General features: G+C 43.8%; 1 protein-coding gene across 1 annotated transcript in view; it reads right to left on the bottom strand.

Annotated features, from left to right (window-relative positions):
* Positions 1-21,371, bottom strand: part of IGSF5 (immunoglobulin superfamily member 5) — a 40,498-nt gene that overhangs the window by 5,076 nt on the left and 14,051 nt on the right. The window contains exons 4-8 of the mRNA XM_029940629.1: positions 19,048-19,347; positions 9,666-9,806; positions 6,174-6,198; positions 2,695-2,795; positions 1,754-1,827 (exon numbers count right to left, since the gene is read on the bottom strand). Coding sequence (XP_029796489.1) covers positions 1,754-1,827; positions 2,695-2,795; positions 6,174-6,198; positions 9,666-9,806; positions 19,048-19,347 — 641 coding nt within the window. The remainder of the gene's footprint in view (positions 1-1,753; positions 1,828-2,694; positions 2,796-6,173; positions 6,199-9,665; positions 9,807-19,047; positions 19,348-21,371) is intronic.

Here is a 21,371-nt window from a genome sequence, read left to right as displayed (position 1 = left end):
CACAAAGAACTCACATCTTTTCAAGCTTCAATAGTAAATATTCTGCTACTATATATTAAATACTGCATGGTTTGCCCAAGCTAAGATGAAACCACATCAGGAATCAATTAGCATTTTGCATTTTCTTTCATTATCTACTCAAAGTCTCCCTGCGTATTTTCAAAACACTTCAAGTGCAAGAAGCACCCACTCTGAGCTCCAAAACATCATTCTCCGTTCCTGTATCCAAATACATCTAGAGTTCTCCCTTGTCCTCATTTCTACTTCAGTGGGGGATCATCTGACATGACTTCTTCTGACTCCTCTCCCCACCTACTCCATCCCCCCCCCAATTCCAGATGTAAGCATTTTGGCTTGTCCAGGGGAAAGACATCTGATGGTAAAAAGTAACCACAGAAAAGCCACAGAAATAAGGGCTGGAGTAAATGCGTCCTTGGGCGACCATGCTTGGCTCTGTGTGGAAGGAACCCCTCCATCAGCCCATGGCCCCGTCAGGTCCAGTCTTAGAGGACTGACAGGCTCCTTCACAGCCTGGTGATTACTCTCTTGGGTCAGCCCCCGTTAGTCAAGAGACGGCCCCTCGAAAGGGAATCTGTACCATCTCTACAAGTCACCTCCTCCAGGGCCAGATTAAGTGCACCAGAGGATCTATGTGCCAAAAAGAGCAGCCTTCATGGGAAGAAATTTACATCTCCATTTTCCTGACACCCACTCTAAGGAAATAGCCTGAACTTGTACCAGGAACTCAACTATCTGTCATGTAGGCCCATGTTCTTTTGTGCCACAGACCCCCAATATGTCTTCCCACCCGGCTACCACTCTTGCCACTAATGGCCTCATTAGGTCTCCTGATACAAGGCTGAACATGAATCACAGCTTGCCTCCGTCCGCCCACCCAAAGGCCCAGGAGGCACACATCACTGACAAGATGTATGGACTGAGTGGAATCCTAGCTGCAGGAAGGAATCTCATGGTGTGCAGCTGCCCGGAAGCCCAAGTCAATATCTACATGTACAATGAATGATGGGCCTAGGAAGGCACTCCCAGTAGCAGCACCTCTGATAGAGACTCATAGTCAGAACACGGCCAAGACCTCAGATCCTGAGTGCTGTCAGGGTCCCAATCTGCCAGTGCGCCTTTTCCAAAAGCCAAAGGGGAGAACATTCATACATATCGGGGACACTATTGCAGTGTCACATCAAAGTGCTTCTTATTTGAAGGTGCCTCTGTGCAGGTCAATAAATGGTCAGAAAATACATATTTTGCCTAATATGACTGTGGATACAAAGAATTGTATTTTCTGTGTATGCACTGTAATTCACTCATCTGTGACAACCCACGCTGACTCTGTGTCAGAAAAGTAACATACTGGGTCATCACGGTTCCTAGGTGACTGTGTTCTTTACGTGTTTTGGAAGGATGGAGCCCCTCAGAGCTTGCCCAACAACCAACAATATTTACCACCTATGTTCCCCCCGGAACTCCCGACTTGTACACTCTTGTGTAAGAGATCCCTCAAAATCTATAAGCCCCACCTACACTCTGATCTTCCCCCCAAAACCCAATCTGAAGGCCAAGAGATATTATATATCCTGGCCTGTTCCCTCCATGTTAGCAGGTTGACCAGTGAGCAAAGGCCATGTTCTTCCATCATGAGCATAAGACAGGCACCACTTTATAATCATCTACCACCAGGCAAGGGTTGTTAAATGGCAAAAAAAAATCTCTAAATGGGGAAAATGGTCTAAATCACCTGATAAGGTTGTCTATTGCTGTGTTGTTCCTGAACACTGGACTCAGAGGACACTGGAGCAAAAGAAGCAAGCTCTGTAACAAAAGAATGATTTTTAGAGTGATAAATAACAAAACTCAAATAGCAAAGTCTAACAATTCTAGAAGGAAACCTATTTGCTTTTATACAGCAACCCTGGCATAAAGTAATCCTTAACCATCAACAGATTGTTTTTAGAGTTAACCCTGAGGTTACATGCTTTTCAAGTCTTATCTTTGTAATGAAATAAAAATATGGCAAACTCACAATCAAGTTCTTTCTTGACTCATTAGTCTCATCCAGAGACAAGGTGAATCCATAGCTGTAATGCTGATCAAGGAAAATAAACACAGGGCAAAAGAGGGGGAAAAAAGATAGGTTGTTTTGGGCTGTGATTTTGGTCAAGCTATGTGATTAATTGCTCCAACACTAAGAAATAAATATTCGCCCATGAGAAATTTTGTAAGCTGTGATCAGATTATGAAAGGAAACAGTCAAGGGGTGCCTGGGTGGCTCAGTCGGTTAAATGACCAATTCTTGATTTCAGCTCAGGTCATGATCTCATAGTTCGTGGGTTCGAGCCCCGTGTCAGGCTCTGTGCTGACAGCTAGCTCAGAGCCTGGAGCCTGCTTCAGATTCTGTGTCTCCGTCTCTCTCTGACCCTCCCCTGCTCACACTGTCTCTCTCTGTCTCTCAAAAATAAATAAAGAAAACATTAAAAAAATAAAATAAAATAAACTTTGGAGAAATAGGTGGATTTTTACTGTAGTAGGTAAACTAGAATATTCCTAGTTCTGAAAATTACTCAAAAAATAATGACCAGGAATGGCTAAGTGCTCTGGGTTGCGCAGCTGGTGCAGGGCTGGCCAGCTCCTCCTCCATTCACCCCTCCCCGTCTTCCCGCCACCCCGCTGACCACTCACTTTCCGTCCTCGGCTCATCTGAACGGTAGCCCAAGTTTTCTCTTCCACTATCTAAGTTTGTCTCAAAAGTTTCTTTGTTTGTCTTCACACTTGCAGATTTCCTGGAATTAGATCATTTTAAAAAGCCAAATGTTAATCAGTAGTGGCTGTTTGGTTCACACTGCCCCACCCAGAGCACTCTTGCACACTAAACTTACCATAGCATCAGGACGGACACTCATCGCTGACAGCATGACTAAGTACGTGCTCACATGCTCACAACTCCCACTGAGGTGGAGAGAGGTGGAACCTTATCGTGATAGGTCCGTGGACACCATTCCTATAGATAATCCACAGCCAGAAACCAGTGACCAAATAAGGCAGGGTTGGCCAACAATGACCCACAGGGCAAACTCACCATCTCTTTTTATAAATAAAGTTTTATCGAAACAGAGCCACACCTATCTGCTTCCATATGATTCATGGCTGTCTTCATGCTACAACAACAGAACTGAATAATCACGACAGAGAGTGCGTGGCCCACAAAACCAAAAATATTTACTATCTGGCCCTTTAAAGAAAAAGTATGCCAATCTCTGAAATAAAGTAAAAATTGGAAGAAAGCTTGGCAATGGGTATCCAAAGATTTAAAATATTCATGCGTCTCCACTAAGAATGTATTCTAGGGAAATGACCAAAGATATGTGCAAAGATTTACTTAAAAGAATAGTCATTCATGAACGTTTTATAACAGCAAAAGCCTCTGACAGCCCGTGTGCCCAACCACAGGGACTCGTAAAATAAATGACAATCCATCTCTAAAATGAAATTCCATGCCACCTTATAAAAATTATTAGAGGTGAGAATTCTCACACTCTGCTGGTAAAAGTAGAAACAGGCACACCTACTTCAGAAACCCGGATGACAGGATCATCTACCCTGCCTACCCTGGGCCCAGCTTTCATAGGTAGACATTTACCCAACTGAATACAAAACAGGGATGAGGACTTACAGACATGTCACCAAAGATACATATCAAATTGCTTACTGCCACAGTATTTGTGATGACCCCAACCTGAAAACTATCCAAACGCCCATTTAAAGGGAAAAGGGGGAAATAAATGGCAGATATACTCAGGGTGTGTATCGTATAATAATAAACCATCCACATCTTCACCGAACAACATGGACCAAGCTCAGGGGGAAATCCAAAGTCAATGAGGGCACATGATGCCATTTACATAAAGTTCTCATGAATCTAATCTCTGGGGATGTGAGGATAGATGTCAGAAGACATGACACTTGAGGAAGAGGCGTGATTTGAGGGGGACAGGGAGGTTGGGGGGCTAGGGGTGTTCTAGTTCTGTATGGCCCCATTCAAGGCCCATGTGTGTTGTGAAAAATAATCAAGCAGCACACCATCAGTTGTGTATTTTTCTGTACTTAAACTTCAATAAGATATTTTTATTAAGCAAATGAAACAAAAATGTGGTCGGCAAATATTTGTCAGTGGAAATAATCTTCAGTAGTGTGCCAAGAGAGGAGAGCAACCTATGAAATAAGCCTTATTATGATCCAAATTTCACAAAGCGCATATGTGTGTGTATCATTGTGAACACGTGTGTGTGGGCATACACATACACTCAGATAACAATACCCGCTTTTGAACAATAGAATTAAGGGTGATTTCAAAATCATTTCTCAAAACGATATGTTTGGGGGACTTGAGTTGAGCATTGCTCATGTCAGTTGGGCGTCCAGCTTTGGTTCAGGTCATGATCTCACAGTCTATGAGTTCGAGCCCCACATCGGGCTTGCTGCCATCAAGCCTGTTAGTGCAAGCCCGCTTTGGAATCTCTGTCTCCCTCTCTCTGCCCCTCCCCAACTTGTTATCTCCAAAAAATAAATAAATATTTTTTAAACTGGATTTTTAATATTTTCTATAAAAACGTGAATTGATTCTAGAGGAAGAAGTATGTTATCTTACGGCTGAAGACATCTGAAAGCAGCCGGAGTCAACACAGTGCAGGGGAAGCAGCTAGGACAGGTCTGCTCTCAGGTCTAAGTGTGAGAGCTGCACCCAGACAGGGCCCAGGCCCTGAGCGGGACGGCCTCGCTCACATCCTGACCGGCTAATCTCCAGATGGGAGATCCTGAGGATACTACCTAACCTCTCTGTATGCCTCAGTTTCCTCCTCTACAAAATGGAGAAAGGGCCCATAAAATCATCACGAGCATTCAGTGAGAAAATGAGCTCCACTGTGTAGAACAGCGCCCGGCACGTGCGTGCGGAACTCAGCATAAACCAGCTGCGGTCCTCACTACTGCCGTCTTGCTGCTGGTCATTCCTCCTTGTTCTCTACCCGTGCCCCCGAATCACTGTTGACCACCTTACTATGTTTTGAAATCGGCTAACATCCCAGAGAATACAAATGAAAGATGTTACAAAATCAATAATGGTAAACAAAACAATCCAGGCTGTCGTGATGCTGAGAAATGCCAGAATAATTATTAGAGTTGGTTTGCATTCCCCTCCTCTTGCCCTAAGTCTGGCCCCAAAGGAGGTGTAGTTTCAGACTGCTGCTTTGTGGCGTCCCCAGAGAGACCACAGCTGCCTCTCCCAACACCACTTTACCACAGGGAGTGACTGGGGTCAAAGGGAGAAGAGCTAGTGTCTGTTACACAATGATTACACACATCTTTCCTCCTCATGTGTAGCCCAAGGGTATTGTAAAATCACAGCATATCAAAAACTAAACTTATCTAATAAAATACAGAAAATTAGACAGGCTTTTGCTGTAACACCCCTGCCAGAATCACTGCTATCTAAAAATCTCTTCCCTTTGTGCATTTATAATTATGTAAATATTGCAGACATTTAAACTAGTTATTGTATTACGGTAGGTCTTTGACATGGCTACCTCCAAGGTGCTTGCAGCCACTTCTGGATGGCCATGGGAATGTCAGGAATTTTCCCACCCCCTCCCCCATCAGTGGTAAAAGCAGTAAATGCTACCCAATTCATTTGCCTGGTCAGTTCCACGTGCCTGAAGCCATCCAGCTGGCCTCACTGTTCTCCACTGTCCCAGAAATCCCAGGAGGACTTCCACCTGGTTCTTTAATATCCTTGAAATGTTCCTCAACTCCCTTGCATTGACTCAAAACAGGAGGGACAACAGTCATGGTGCATAGTGTCCTCTTGTGGAAAGAGTTGCAAATACCAGACACCAAGTAGGAAATCTCCATTTTCCTAACTGACCAAGGGCAAGTCAAACTTAGGCAGTAGTCCCCCCTATTTTATTCTACAATTAATTTTGCCATATGAGTTTGTGTTTGGCATATGTGTTTTTTGGAGTTGTCTACTTTCAGTACTTAATTTTGAGTAACATAATCCTGAAACGCCACAGTTGTGTACATTAGTAGTGGTAGAGCTGGTGCTATTTAGTTGTTTTCATTTGATTATTTTTGTTTTCAGAAAAGTGATATGATTTCAAACTTACCTTATTTCACTTTGATAACTAGATTCTGATAAAAAAAAAAGGGAGAAAATCACATTAGCAAAATCAAGATAGATATTCCAGAAATAAAATATCATCAATTTTTATAGGCCCCTCCCGATTTTAAATGCATTGCTAAGTATTTGTGACCCATTAGGTATTATTAAGTTCCCCCACACTGAATTACCAAATAACTTGTAAGCATGATGGAAATAGAATTCACTAGTAACTACCCTAAACATAAACAATTCCTAGGTACCTATAGTATAGTAGATACCTAATAAGTATTTGGTGAATATTGAGTTTGACTAGCAAGAATATAAAGACTCCCTTCACCAGGAAGAGGACTTCTCCATTTCCAGTCCCTACTGTCTTTCATTCAGTACCTACTGTGTGCCAGCACTTAATTCATTTAATCGTCATAACCCAAAAGGTAGGTATTTGTGTCATCATATTATTAACAAACTGCACACTATCATACTGTATTATCATACTTTAACAATTAAGGAATCACATTGCTTAAGCACTGTATTTACTTAATTCTAAGTTTCATTTTCAATCAATATGCACCAGAGGTATCAATTCATGGAGTTGGATCCCTCCCCCTTCCCAGAGCTGTCATTAAATTGCTAATGTTCTTAATCAAAGGACTCTTGGACTGGAGGGGACATAGAACCTGAAAGGAGAGAGAAGCAGAGCCACACGCAAGTCCCAATCATCTGTCTCGAAAGCCAGTGTTCTCTGCAACTCTACTGTCCTGTCTAGGCCTTCTATTCATCAAGCTTTCCTGAGATCTAAAAAATATTCAGTTTCCTTATTTTTTGAGAATATTCTCACTTACTTCCAGTCATAACAACATCTGTAACATCTGCCAATTCACACCCTAAATTGGACTTCAGAAGCAATCATATCTGAATTGGAAGAGGCACCTGGGTGGCTCAGTTGGTTAAGCCTCCGACGTCAGCTCAAGTCATGGTCTCACGTCCATGGGTTCGAGCCCCGCATCAGGCTCTATGCTGACAGCTCAGAGCCTGGAGCCTGCTTTGGATTCTGTGTCTCCTTCTCTCTCTGCCCCTCCCCCTCTCATGCTCTGTCTCTATCTGTCTCAAAAATAAGTAAAATATTTTTAAAGTTTAAAAAAAGAAAGAAAGAGAGAGATATAATGTCACTATTGTTCCCATAAGGGTTGGGCTTTTGGCTTCCTGCTCTATTAGCAGAAACAATCCCAAGGCCTGCAGGCCACACTTAGTGAGGTCCTCAGCTCTCAGTCAGTCCCTGTTAACCAGTCATATCACTGAGAATTCTCCAGGCATCAGCAAAGCAAGTGCCAGAAAATACTTCTGAAGAAATATGATGCTTACTATTTTTAAGCATGGAAATGTCATGGGGAAACCAGGCCTTCATTGCATCCTTTACATTTATGTCAAGGTGAAGTGTAGTGTCATCGTGAGTCCCGCCCAGCTGGGTGGGCTTTGTGAGGTTGTCACAGGCCCTGCTCATAGCTCTTACCTGCACCTGCTATGAACCAGGGGAATAAAAACAGCTCTCTTTTACATGAGATTTTCATCTGAAAGTTAAGTAAAGAATAAAATCTAGGGTGGAGGAGCGCCTGCGTGCCTCAACTGGTTAAGCGTCCAACTTCAGCCCAGGTTATGACCTCATGGTTCGTGGGTTTGAGCCCCACATCAGGCTCTATTCCGACAGCTGAGAGCCTGGAGCCTGCTTCAGATTCTGTGTCTCCCTCTCTCTCTGCCCCTTTCCTGCTGGTGGTGTCTCTCTCTCTCAAAATAAAATAAAACATTAAAAAATGTAATCTAGAGTGGAAACAGTATCAGGTATCAATTTATTTTATCCTCAAAGCCAATCTGTAGGATGGCACTGATTCTCATCTCATAAATGAGGATGCCAAGAACCAGACCGTCCCCCTGGTGCATGCACATCCTACCTGGGCCAGCACCATCACAACCTTCTAACTAGGCTATTATGGAATAGGCTAAAAACAGCTTGGGAGAAGCAGTGATCCAAATAACCAGAATGCCCCCTCCACGACACCACAGTAGCTAATGTTGAAGACAATAATCTGGGGGCACCTGGGGGGCTCAGTCGGTTGAGCATCGACTTCAGCTCAGGTCATGACCTCACAGTTCGTGGGTTCGAGCCCCATGTCAGACTCTGTGCTGACAGCTCAGAGTCTGGAGCCTGGAGCCTGCTTCGGATTCTGTGTGTCCCTCTCTCTCTGCTCCTCCCCTGCTCATAATTTGTCTCTCTCTCTCTTTCAAAAATAAATAAATGTTTAAAAAAAATTTTAAAAAACAGTAATCTGAAGGCACTGTACAATCCTAGTCATTTCTAAATTAAAAGCTAAGCTATCCAATCATTTTCATTTAAAAGCCAGCATATTTTACTTGAGTAATCCCTCTGTGGCGTATAGGGTAACTCCCAAGTAAAAGCAAATTCCCATCAAATCTGGGCCAACAGAGGCTTACCACTTTTCATGTTCTGTTTCTGAGGGAATAAAGTTGTGTCACAGAATTAATTCCCAATCCTGAACCAAATCCATGCAGGGGCTAAGGCTAGACAATTAGCTTAGATAAGGCTTAACTATGCACTTTACATAGACTATCTAAGAGAGATAGTCCATGTAAGATATTTAAGAGAGTGCACACCCACAAAAAAGTGCTCATCGAATGGCAATTACTACTAATAACATTGTAAATACAGTTAAACTGACATACAGTCTAATATCAGAAGTGTGATTTTAAGAAAAATAGTCTAACTGTAGACAATATTCAAATAGGTGTAGGTGAGGTTTTATGAGACAAAGACTGAGGAGGCTGGACATGCACATTGAGCACGTGGAAAGTCCTGAGCCCCCACATGACAAAGATCCTTTGGTTTTTGCAGTCACAATGGCTGAACTCCTCAACAAGCACACCCTCATGTTGGTGAGCCCACTGCAATGTGAGGCCTGGCCCCCAAACAAGGCCACTGTTTTTGTGTATCTTGAGTCCTCAAAAGTCTTCATTCAGAAGAAATGTGTAATTATTTTTATTAAGCTTATTTGTATTATTTTCATTGACGGACCTTCTTTTTCTTCCTACCACATCAACATTCGCCTTGCAATTCGGAATCATACAAAATGGGAAATAATCTTCCGATGTGCTCAGATAGGTAGGCATTATCCTAGATAAAAGCACAGCGTCTAAATGGTGGACTACTATGCCCTTCTATCCCTGCAAATAAGCACAGAACTCAAATACTGTCTCTTCAGCCTCTAACAGCGTGAAGATCTGTCTTCCCAAGAGAGCTTACAGCTGGCCCCAAAGGACTGTATTCCTTCTTCATAAAGTTCTTTGCTTCTCTGAAGCCCACTTCCAAATAAAGTGCACTCCAAAGGCCAATCATCTTACCAAAGAGCTGATGAGCTAATAACCTACAAGTGTTTGTACCAAACATTCAAAAATACACACAAATCTATATGAACAAAAAAATTACCTTTTTTCTCTCTCCTGGAGACACAACAACAGCAGATTATTGTAATCAGAACAATGATCAGGATCAAAAGCAATGAAAATGATACTGCAAGCAGAATTATGGCCCAGGTAGGCAATGATGTACCTGCTTTATCAATATTGGCTGTAAGGTCGAAAGGAGAAAAAAACATATTCAGTGATGCTTGCTACTGTCTAGGGTTTGCAATCACTATTTCTGCCACCCTGTAAGTTAGATTTTGTTTTCCGATAATATTATAGCCATTTGGCCACTACAGCTGGGTGTCAAAGGCCAACTTCTCTTCATTGTGCTCAGATAGTCAATACAGGAGCTTCATTACAATACTTACTCCTGCCAGTAAGTACTCCCGTATTTTTTGGTTAGTGCCTCTCCCATTCCTAGAGGCAGAGTGGGCAGCACAGGGAGACTGTTCCCAGGTTAGAGGAGTGATATCCTCACTCCAACACCCCTTATTTAGCCAAGGAATACTCACTGAGCAGCTACTGCTGGACAAGACTGCAAGACCAGCATTTGGTTCTCCATGTTCCCACCCATCAAGGGTCCAGAGCCCAGAGGAAATGAGGACAAATTGAAGAAGAGCCGTGTCTGAGGGGTTGTACTGCAAGGGGCTTCAGCCCCAGCCCACCCCCACCCCGCCCACAGAACCCATTCTTCATCTGCATCTGCTCATTGCTGTTCTCCACGGCTCTTTGAGAGCCACCGTCCTTAATGCCTGCTCTGCCCTCTTGTTGCATCCAGTAGTCATGGATTTGAGAAAGAGAACAGGTAGGCAAGGCAGTGCCAGTGGAGAGTGAAAGGAAGTCCGAGAGAAGGGAAGAGAGAAGACATGTCACTTTGATGTAGTACAGCCCTGTGTTAGCCAGAGCTGTCCAACATGCTTCATACAGTTATCTAAATTCAAATTAAATTAACCAGAATTACATACAATTAAATACTCAGCACCACAGTCACACTGGGCCACATTTCAAGTGCTCAGTTTTCACAGGTGCAGAACACGGCCCTCATCACAGGAAGTCCCACTGAACAGCACCACGGAGCCAGGGGTTTGAAAGAACTGTACCCACGTTCTGAAGAGAGCCCTTCTCCGCATTGCATTTCCTCCCCCCAAACAACCTTGAGGTCAAGCAGCATTTAAGTTGATCTGTTCAAATCTGAATTGCTCTTCAATAAAGTCTGTCACTCAACCCTGAGTGCTTGATTGGATTCTCATTGTAAATGAATGCTATTTTATTAAATGCAAGTCATTAGAAAAATATTAAAACAATAACTTCCTCTGAAGGAAGATAGGGTTTATTTTTAAATCATCAGACTTTCCAGCACTTTGGAACCAGAGGTTATAGTGGGAAAACAGTTCTTGAGTGTTCTTACTTAGAGTTTTCCATGAAAATTGACCTTGAAATCATAATTTGCTAATCCTGTGGTGCCAAAGTTAAATGCTCAGAGTACCTTGTAGAAATGGTTAAGATGATCACTAATGCCCTAGTTTCTACAATCATCAACCATCTGGATTTTGACTCATGGACAACTAAGGAGTCCACTGCAAAAAATACATGGACTGATCTCAAAGCACCTGCTAAAATTCAGAGAACTTTGTGCTTTGAAGAATTACATAGTATAAAAATGTACTTGTCTTCTGCTCTCTGTGCAAAGCCTCTCTGCATTACCTGTGATGATTTTTTAAATTTCCTTTTTCTTAAACATCTCCCATTTATTGCCACCGTAAATGTTTGTGAAATTGAGTGCTTTCCCTTCCAGTTCTTCTTACACATCTGCTACTATCTAAACTAAATTTAGTCCCCCAAGGTCAAGGACTATGTCTTATTTTTCTTATACCCAAAGCACCTGGTATATAGTGGGCATATTGGATGGATGGATGGATGGAGGAAGGGATGGTTGGAGGGATGGATGGATGGATGATGGATGGATGGATGGATGGATGATGGATCTCCACATCACCCACCATTTTTCTGAGATGAATTGAAACAGACAGAGATAGAAAAGAGTTCCCCAGAAAAGGCAGAGTTGGTAGGGACAGAATTCTACCTTATACCACCCCTCCTTAGCCCCAGAATTGGAGCTTTAAAACAAGCAAGGCTGTTCCCATCCAGAGAGTCATACAGGCTGTCCACTTGCTGCACAGAGAGCAAAAGCCCAAGCATCACCTGGAATGCTTGCTGCATATGCAAATACAGAGCCCGCCTCCAGTGGTGGCAAATCAGGGGGTCTGAAATGGCCCCCCAGCTGATTCTGATACAGGTGGTTGGTGACCCTCACTCTGAAAATACCGAAACGGAAACACTTCCTAAGCAATCTGACACACTGCAGGATGCTCCAACTTGTAGATGTGATACAAATAATAATAATAAGTCCAAAACCGCATTTATGACCATCACAGTCTGGAGTTTAAACTCAGAACACCATTAGGAAGCTTTGCAACTGACAAAGAGCTTTGGGCTTCACGTCAGTGGATCCAGCAAAATGTCATGGCCGCTATTTACTTGTATTCCTTCTGGCGACTGGCTCGCTTGTCCATAATTCCTGCTCCCAGCCCCCCAGGCTGGTCAGAGACTCGGGATGCATGTCAAAGTGCTGAGAACACTGTAGGATGCAACACACACGTTCGAGATGGCTGACGTCGTCCTAAATCAGTACAATGAACTTTTTACCAACTGAAATTTGCAAATATTAGAAGTTTTCATAAGAGAGTCAGCTGAGGTTAAACATCAAGATGTGGCTCAAGATTCAAGAGATGGGTGGGGCACCTGGGTAGCTCAGTCAGTTAAGCATCCAGCGACTCTTGATCTTAACTCAGGTCTTGATCTCAGGGTCATTAGTGCAAGCCCCTCGCTCAAGCTCCAAGTGTTCAAGCTCCACGTCCAGGGTGGAGCCTACTTAAAAGATTAGAGAAATAGGCCTGAAATTCACACAGGTAAAGTCAACGCACATTTGTTGACTTTCTCAAACATTCCTTATCAGGGCGTTTTCCTCCTCTGCTGGAGAAAAGGATCAGTCTGCCAAACTTGTGTTAACCAAGTTTTGACCTGAGAGCCTTTTCTCTGATCTAGCACCGAAGTAACTGCTTATCCCTCAGGCAGGACTTACTCAAAGGAGGAGAAGGGCTACTTTGCTGGGAATTGTGATCTCATTCATAATTTAACCACCGTGCTCAGCCAAGCGACACCTGCACTCACCTAAAGTCCCAAACTCTCACCAAAACAGCAACTGGTATCAGGAGCCATGTGACTCGTCCTTTCGCTCCTATATGCTGTGGCCACACTCCACTGGGGGTCAAATCTCCCTTGGGGCTTCACACCAAAGCTAGACTTACACCCTCCCTCGACTCCAGCGGAGCCCCCCAGACAGCGTGGTGTATGCACTGAGGGGGTGTGATTTGGTACTGGAGCCACACAGAAGGACTTTTCTTATTTGAATAATAATTTTTAATTTATCATACATGACATATATATGAATGCACACATGCATATATATTCACCAACACCTTAGTGTGATGCTTTTTAAATGAATACATTTACAGTGGATGGGAAAAAAATAGGGGCACCTTGGTGGCTCAGTCAGTTGAACATCAGACTTCAACTCAGGTCATGATCTCACAGTTTGTGAGTTCGAGCCCCATGTCAGGCTCTGTGCTGACAGCTCAGAGTCTGAAGCCTGCTTCAGATTCTGTGTCTCCTCTCTCTGCCCCTCCCCGGCTTACACTCTCTCTCTCTCTCTCTCTCTCTCTCCCCTCTCTCTCCTCTCTCAAAAATAAATAAACATTAAAAAATTTTTTAAAGAAAGAAAAATACATATTGATGTAAGCATGAAAAGCATGACAATGGACAGAAAGCACAGAATCTTGGAATGACCTTGTCCAGAATCCTTCATTGTGCAGATAAGATACTTGGAACAGAGAGGCTCAGGGAACTGGACCAGAGCATTCAGAACAGGAGAACACCTGGTGCTGTGACTCTTGTCTTTCTATCCGTGTTGTGTGGCCAGTTCAGAATAATCCTTCTGGAAGATACAGCCCAGATTTAATGGGAAATGGGGCGTTCAGGTGGGCGCTGGTGCCTGACTTATGTCCTAGTGAAGAATGCAGACATAATAGGTTCAAGGTGCACAGTAGAGTTGCTGGCAAGGATGCACATGTGTACCCAGCGAGCAAGGAAGATGATGTCCAAGTTCAACACTGCTCGCCTTCCTCCCTACGTTCCCTCACACAACTCTGCACATCACGGCCACGATCCCGAATTTACTGTGCACCTTTAACCTCAGCTTCAAGACTGGCCTTTTCCGATCTACGCAGAAAAGCAAGACAGATCTTCCCAGACGCTCTCACAGAAACGCTCAGCTTTAAAAGGGCATGTAGAATTTCTCAAGAGCAATTGGTTCAATATAAAATGTCACCAGCAGCATGTGCAAAGCATGCTCTTCTGCTGACTGGAAGGGACACAGGAGATCTCTGAATCAAAGAGACAAATGATAAAAGCCATTCACTCTCCTGTCCTGTGGGCTCTGCGGCAGGACTGTCCTGAGCGCTTTAGACGTTTAAACCTGCTGACTTCTCACACCAGCAACAATCCCATGAGGTAGATATTATCAGCATCTCTCTTTTACAGATGAGAACATTGAGGCACAGAGAAGCTAAGTAACTTGCCTGAAGTCACACAGCAAGGAGGCAGGCAAGCTGGGATTCTGAGCCCAGGCCCTCGGTGTCCTCATCTGTATGGATAACAGCGCCTGATGAAGTGGGTCAGGAGGCAAGACCTCCAAAATTCCCGTTCAACAGTCCCCAGTTCTGACTGTCCAGTAAACTGGGAGCTTTCTTAAAATGTCAGTTTCCAGGCTCCACACAAACCAATAACATCAGAACCTGTGGGATGGGTCATGAGTATCACGATGTCCGTTAAAGCTCCTGGGGTCTCACGGGCAGCCAGGAGGCAGAACCTCTGCCCTACGCTCCTGTCTCTCGTTTCACAGGCAAGAAAACTGAGCTCCAGAAATCAGTGATTTGCCCAGAGTCGCACAGCTCTGGAGCCAGAGCTGTGACCCAGGACTGCCCCTCCCCGGAGCCGGTCAGCCCTCGAAGTCGCCACTCCCTACAAAACTAAGATTATAACCAGAAATCACTACACTCTAGCAGCTGCGGCTCTGTCCCAAAAACCTTGCTTTTTTGGGACCCTTCACAGCCTGCACAGCGAGCAAGAAACAGAGCAAACTGGGCGGCTGGGCGCACAGAGGGCTGACAGGGCTTGTCTGAAGGGGGGCCCGAGGGGGGCTCTCACTGTCCGCTGTCCCTGTGTCTGCAATGCCCGACGTCAGTGTTGCTTTTGGAATCGAGAAAATCCATCTTTAAAAAACAAATTGGCAGTACCCTTTTCAGGCTGCTTCTCTTTCAAAAATCAGTGAGCGTTTGGCTTGAACTAACTACAGGCTTCCTAAACTGCTCTTGTCATTCTTGGCACCCCTTACAGGGACTATTCCAGAATTGAAGACCCCTTGCACTTTTAGGAGGAAGCGGGGGGGCAGGACTGATGCTTATCGGTTCCTGGAGAAGCCCGCCCAGTGAAGGCTTGGCGGTTCTGGGCTCTCCCGCCCGCTGGCTGGAAGTTCCTGGAAGCCTCCCAGGCTCCAGCAGCCGGGGCTGTAATGAGGTCTTCAGCTACTAAAACTTGCATAAAATACACAGTACACAGCCAGCCACCAGCTGCTCTGGATCTTGATGAATAATTTAGGAACAAATTACCCTTTTCCAAATGAGTCCAATAAAGTAAGACTCATTGCAAGGTACACACTGTGCTTCCCTTTGAGGTGGTAGGGACTCCAGCTGTCGTCATTAAGGTTGCTAACTACCGGGCCCGAGCCTACGAGGCAGTCAGCGGAATTAAACCTGATCAACAGAAATTAAGTGCCCCGTGCCCTTCCCTGCAAAGGAGAAGCCTTGCAGGCAAGCGAATCTCTGAAATCCATTTCTTTGGGTCATGATCGATCAGACCAGAGCTCCGTTACCTCGTTAAGATGCGCAGTTTCAACAGCCAATTTAGTTCCATTTGGTGCTAATGGAACTTCTTTTTTTTAATCTTCCCTTCCAAGGCCTGGACCATACTTTATCATGTTTAAATAGCTTCAGAACAAGCTGGACTGGTTCTTTGGAGAAATGGATGATTCCAGGTAGAATGGGGGAAATGCAAAGGGACTTTGGAACATCACCCTATTGTGTTGACTGCTCTAAAACACCAGCACCTGCTGATAGGGACTCTCACTAGACAAATCCAGAGCAACCTGACTGCGGCAATGAATAATGACGGAGCAGACCATAGAGTACTGGATAAAAAGGAGTCTGTACTAAAACTGTTTTTTAAAAAAGGAAAGGAAAAGGGGGGGAAAGGCAAGAGAAGTCTCTTCTTTACAGAAGACCAACTAACAAATATAGGAAAATTGTGAAGCCAGAAAATCATTCTTTTATAACCATCATAGAAACAACAGACTTAGGCAATAACTTATTGATGAATACAAAGCTTTTAGGTGAAAGACTGCCAGGAAATGAGACCTGCCTACAGTATAAGCTGATTATGTATTAATTATAAAGGAGAAAGGTATCATTACATCAGAGAAATAATTAACCAAATGATCAAACTTATCACCAATGACAGAGAAAATCGGCATCATGTGCCCACTTGACATTACCTATGACTTGCCAAGAATATTCAGCCTCAAATCAAAATATGTTGGAAAACCTCACACAAATCCACATTGAGGGTGTCTTGCAAAAATGGCCTGGATCCTTCAAAAACGTTTATTATCAGGAAAGACAGAAAAGGTGGGGGAATCATTCAAGAGGAAGGGAAGTGAACAGTGCACCTGACAGCCAAAGGCAATGCATAGTCTTCGACTGGATACTGATTTGGAGAAGAAAGTCACTATACAGGATACTTGAGGAAATTTGAATATGGGCGGTATATTATATATTATACAATATAATATAGTATAAAATTTTTTTTACATTTGTTTATTTTTGAGAGAGAGAGAGAGAGACAGAGCATGAACAGGGGAAGGGTGGAGAGAGAAAGAGACACAGAATCCAAAGCAGGCTCCAGGCTCTGAGCTAGCTGTCAGCACAGTGCCTGATGTGGGGCTCAAACCCACAAACTGTAAGATCATGACCTGAGCCGAAGTCGGACACTCAACCGACTGAGCCACCCAGGCATCCCCAAATTTGAATATGGGCTGTAATTATATAATAGTATTGTGTCAGCATTACACTTCCTGATTGCCGAGGACATCAGGTGTGGTTAAGTAGAATGCCTTTGCTTTTATGATACACACACCAAAGTATTTAGATATTTATTTAGCATAAGCTCTCAAATGGTTCAGCAAAAAGAAAAAGCTGAGAGTGAGAGACAAACAGGACAAAATATTAACATTTGTTGTATCTAAGTGAAGGCACATGGGTATCCATTGTACAGGTCTTGCAACTTTTCTAGAGGTTTTAGTTTTTAAAAATAATGAACTGGAGAAAGAAAAGCAAGCTGGGTTTGAATTCTAGCTTTACCTACTTACATCGTCTCAGCAGAGAACAAGCCACATTTCCTTGAATTTAATAAGCTAAAATAAATTAATCTTGACTTAAAATCAGAGAAACACAGATTTCAGTGTCCTTCACCCTCAAAGGCATTGATATCCACCAGATCCAAGTCAGAGACCTGCCAGTCCTGGAGCCCCCTTCCCACTGGCAGCAACCGACTGGCACTTGTCGAGCTGTTCCCTGTGGACAGAGCATGATGTCTGGTTCCCAATGGGCCCCTCCACTCCATCTTCCACCTGACACGTGTATTCACTCATGCTTTCATTTCTATTGTCTGCCTGGTCTCTGGGAGTGTCTGAATCAGAGATAAGAGGCAAAGTCTTAACAACAGGGCTCAAGCTTGCGCTCACTGCACCAAGGACCAATCCCTGTTGTGCAAAGCACAGAACTGTTGGTACAGACAACAGGCTAGGCTCTGACTGGCTTTTTATAGGTTCACGGAGACACTGTCTATGATGGGTTAACTTGTGTCCCCTTAAAATTTGTATGTTAAAGTATTAACCCCCAGTATTCCCAGAGTGTGACCTTCCTTGAAAACAGAGTATTGTAGATGTAATTTAGTTAAGATGAGGTTATACTGGATAGGATGGACCCCATAATCCAATATGAATGGTGTCCTTATAAAAAAGAGAAATTTAGGGGCACTTGGGTGGGTCAGGTGGTTGAGCATCTAGCTCTTGGTTTTGGCTCAGGTCATGATCTCACAGTTCATGGATTCAAGCCCTGCATCAGGCTCTATGCTGACAGTGGGGAGCCTGCTTGGAATTCCCTCTCTCTCTCTCTCTCAAAGCAAATAAATTTTTTTAAAAAATTTTAAAAAGGAAGTTTAGACACAGACAAGCACACAGAGAGAGCATCATGTGAAGATGAAAACAGAGGTCAGCTTGATTCCTCTACAAGCCAAGAAACACCAAAGACCACCAGCAAACGCCAGAAGCTAAGAGAGAGGCCTAAAAATCGTTCCCTTAAAGCCCGTGGAAAGAACCGGCTCTCCCAACACCTTGATCTCAGACATACAGCCTCCAGAGCTCTGCCATAACACATTTCTCTAGGAGAAGCCACCCACTTTGCAGAACACTGTCATGGAAGCCATAGGACACATCCCCTATCCCCCCAAGTGGCTGCCCATGTGCCCACACGAGTGAAACGCAGAGCTGACCGGTGAGCAGATTCTGGAGACAGATCAGCAGGACCGCCTCTGCCATTTATTAGTTCTGAGGACACAGGCAAGTTCCAAACCATACTGTGTCCCTGTCACCTTGCCCCTGCAACAGAAGTAATGACAGGATCCACTCATAGACCTTCTGTGCATGTTCATTTGGTTAACATCTGAGAAGCACTTAAAACAGAGCCTTTATGGGGTGCCTGGGTGGCTCAGTCAGTTAAGCGTCTGACTTTGGCTCAGGTCATGATCTCACAGTTTGTGAGTTCAAGCCCTGTGTCAGGCTCTGTGCTGACAGCTCAGAGCCTGGAGCCTGCTTCAGATTCTGTGTCTCCCTCTCTCTGTCCTTCCCCTGCTCGAGCTCTGACTCCTTTTCTAAAATAAATAAACATTTAAAAAAAGAAAGACAGAAAAGAAAGACACTTGAAGATGAAATTCAAAAGCAAGTAGAATCACAGGGTCATTAAGCTGACACAAATTTGTCCCCATTACCGCCCCTACCCAAAATCAAGGTCATCATACAATTTTCCTAGGCATTGCTGATTAAGAGCACCACATATCAAATATAAGCATGAAACAATTTTTTTTAAATATAACCCAAAAAGGTCTTCACTTACCCAAAGGAGGCTGAACCACAGTAAGATTCACAGTCACAGACTTGTGGGCATTCAGCTCCTTCATGGTGGCCACACAAGTCAAAGTCCCGTTGCCCTGCGGTGTGAGAGTTAGGACGCTCACTGTGCTTTGGGGGTCGTTGGGCTCCGGGATGGAGTAATAGCTGAAGTGGCTCGCAGAAACACCGATATCCCAGGAAATACCTGGGAGCGGGAGCCAGCCCCGGGCGCGGCAAGTCACATTACAAGGTTCCTCCTCGGTGACTACAAGCTTGTCTCCGGGAATGAGCAACTCCCCCATAACTAAAGAAGAAAAGAGAAATGCTCCGAAGGAGTGATCATACCTCTGTTGGTTCCAGGTTGTCTTTAATTTTTCCTTCAAATCACATTTTCATGAGGATATCTGCCCAAAGCCAAACTGGCTGTGTCTGTACCAAGAACCTTAACTCAGGTTTGACCTAGGTCTTTATTTAGACCTGCCAGGTTCATGGAAGACAGGGGAGATTGCTCACCAGAGAACATGTAATTCCAGAGAAAATGAATAAATAAAAATCAGGATCCAGGAGAATATAAATCCTATGGGAAAGAGAGGGAAGATGTGCCTGCCAGAGTAGGACATACAATCGCTTAAGTGGAGTTGCAAAGTTGTCCTGGGCTCTCCTGGGAGCAGAAGCAAAAGGGACAAACTTTTACTTTCTTCCCATTGTCAGGAGAATGCATCTTAGTTCTGGCAAGCAGGTCTCTCCTGGCCTTTGGTCAGTCAGATTCATTTCATTTACTTTGGGGGTCACACATTTTTAAACATAACTTCCTATGGTATTTCCTTGAAACGTTTTTCCAGTTGCAAACAAATTCAAAATCAAATCTAATTATAAAAATAATTATCCAAAATTAAGTACCAAAATATAATACTCAGACAAAATTTCAAACCTTATGGTTTTTATGAAGGGCCCACTTGCATATGTCAGTGTTCACATGATAAACAACCTGTATGAAAATAGGACTCGTGTGTGCTAATATTTATAAAATAACCTGAAGACCGGCTCCGGTAAAGACACAGCCTTAGTGAAACACCCAAACATCCAAATTAAAATATCCTCCCTGTCATATAATCTAATGGGAAGAACACTGGACTAAGAATCAAAAACGCAGTTCTCAGGGTGCCCGGGTGGCTCAGTCAGTTAAGCGTCTGACTTTGGCTCAGGTCATGATCTCAAGGTTCGTGAGTTCGAGGCCCAAGTTGGGCTCTGTGCTGACAGCTCAGAGCCTGGAGCCTGCTTCAGATTCTGTGTCTCCCCCTATCTCTCTGCCCTTCCCCCCATGTGCACTCTCTCTCTTAAAATAAATAGACATTTTTTTAAAACCCTCAGTTCTCAGTCCTGGATTTTCTATAAACTTGCCATCACCTGGAGCAGGTCACTCTCTGCTTTTTAAAGGTCAAATGAAACAATCTGACTAGATCAATGGTTTCCAAACATTTTTGCTTCAATAACTTTAACACTCTTAAAAATCTCTGAGGACTCCAAAGACCTTTCGTTTATGTTCTGTCCATATTTACTACACTTGAGGGGCATCTGGGTAGCTCAGTTGGTTAGCATCTGACTCTTGATTTCGGCTCAGGTCATGATCTCATGGTTCCTGAGTTTGAGGCCAGCATGGGGCCTGCCTGAGATTCTCTTTCTCTCCCTCTCTCCCTGCCCCTCCCCTGCTAGCACACTGGCTCTCTCTTTCTCTCTCAAAATAAAGAAATAAACTTTAAAAAATATTTACCATACTTAAAATTAGAATCAAATATTTATTTTTAAATATTTATTTTAAAATAACAGTGATATGGGGCGCCTGGGTGGCTCAGTTGGTTAAGCCTCCGACTTCGGCTCAGGTCAGATCTCATGTCCGTGGGTTCAAGCCCCGCATGAGGCTCTGTGCTGACAGCTCGGAGCCTGGAGCCTGCTTCCGGTTCTGTGTCTCCTTCTCTCTCTGCCTCTCCCCCTCTCATGCTCTGTCTCTCTCTGTATCAAAAATAAATAAAACATTTAAAACTTTTTTAAAAATAAAAATAAAAAAACAAAATAACTGATAAATCACTACATGATACCACAGATTACCATATCATTATAAAAAAATACCTGTATTTTTAACCCAACATAAATTTTTTATAATGTTTTATTTATTTTTGATACAGAGAGAGACAGAGCATGAGAGCGGGAGGGGCAGAGAGAGAAGGACACACAGAACTGGAAGTAGGCTCCAGGCTCCGAGCTGTCAGCACAGAGCTTCATGCGGGGCTTGAACCCACGGACATGAGATCTGACCTGAGCCGAAGTTGG

This window comes from Suricata suricatta, chromosome 5, assembly GCF_006229205.1.
Source record: "Suricata suricatta isolate VVHF042 chromosome 5, meerkat_22Aug2017_6uvM2_HiC, whole genome shotgun sequence".
In the NCBI taxonomy this organism is placed as follows: Eukaryota; Metazoa; Chordata; class Mammalia; order Carnivora; family Herpestidae; genus Suricata; species Suricata suricatta.
This window is presented reverse-complemented; position numbering and strand designations above follow the sequence as displayed.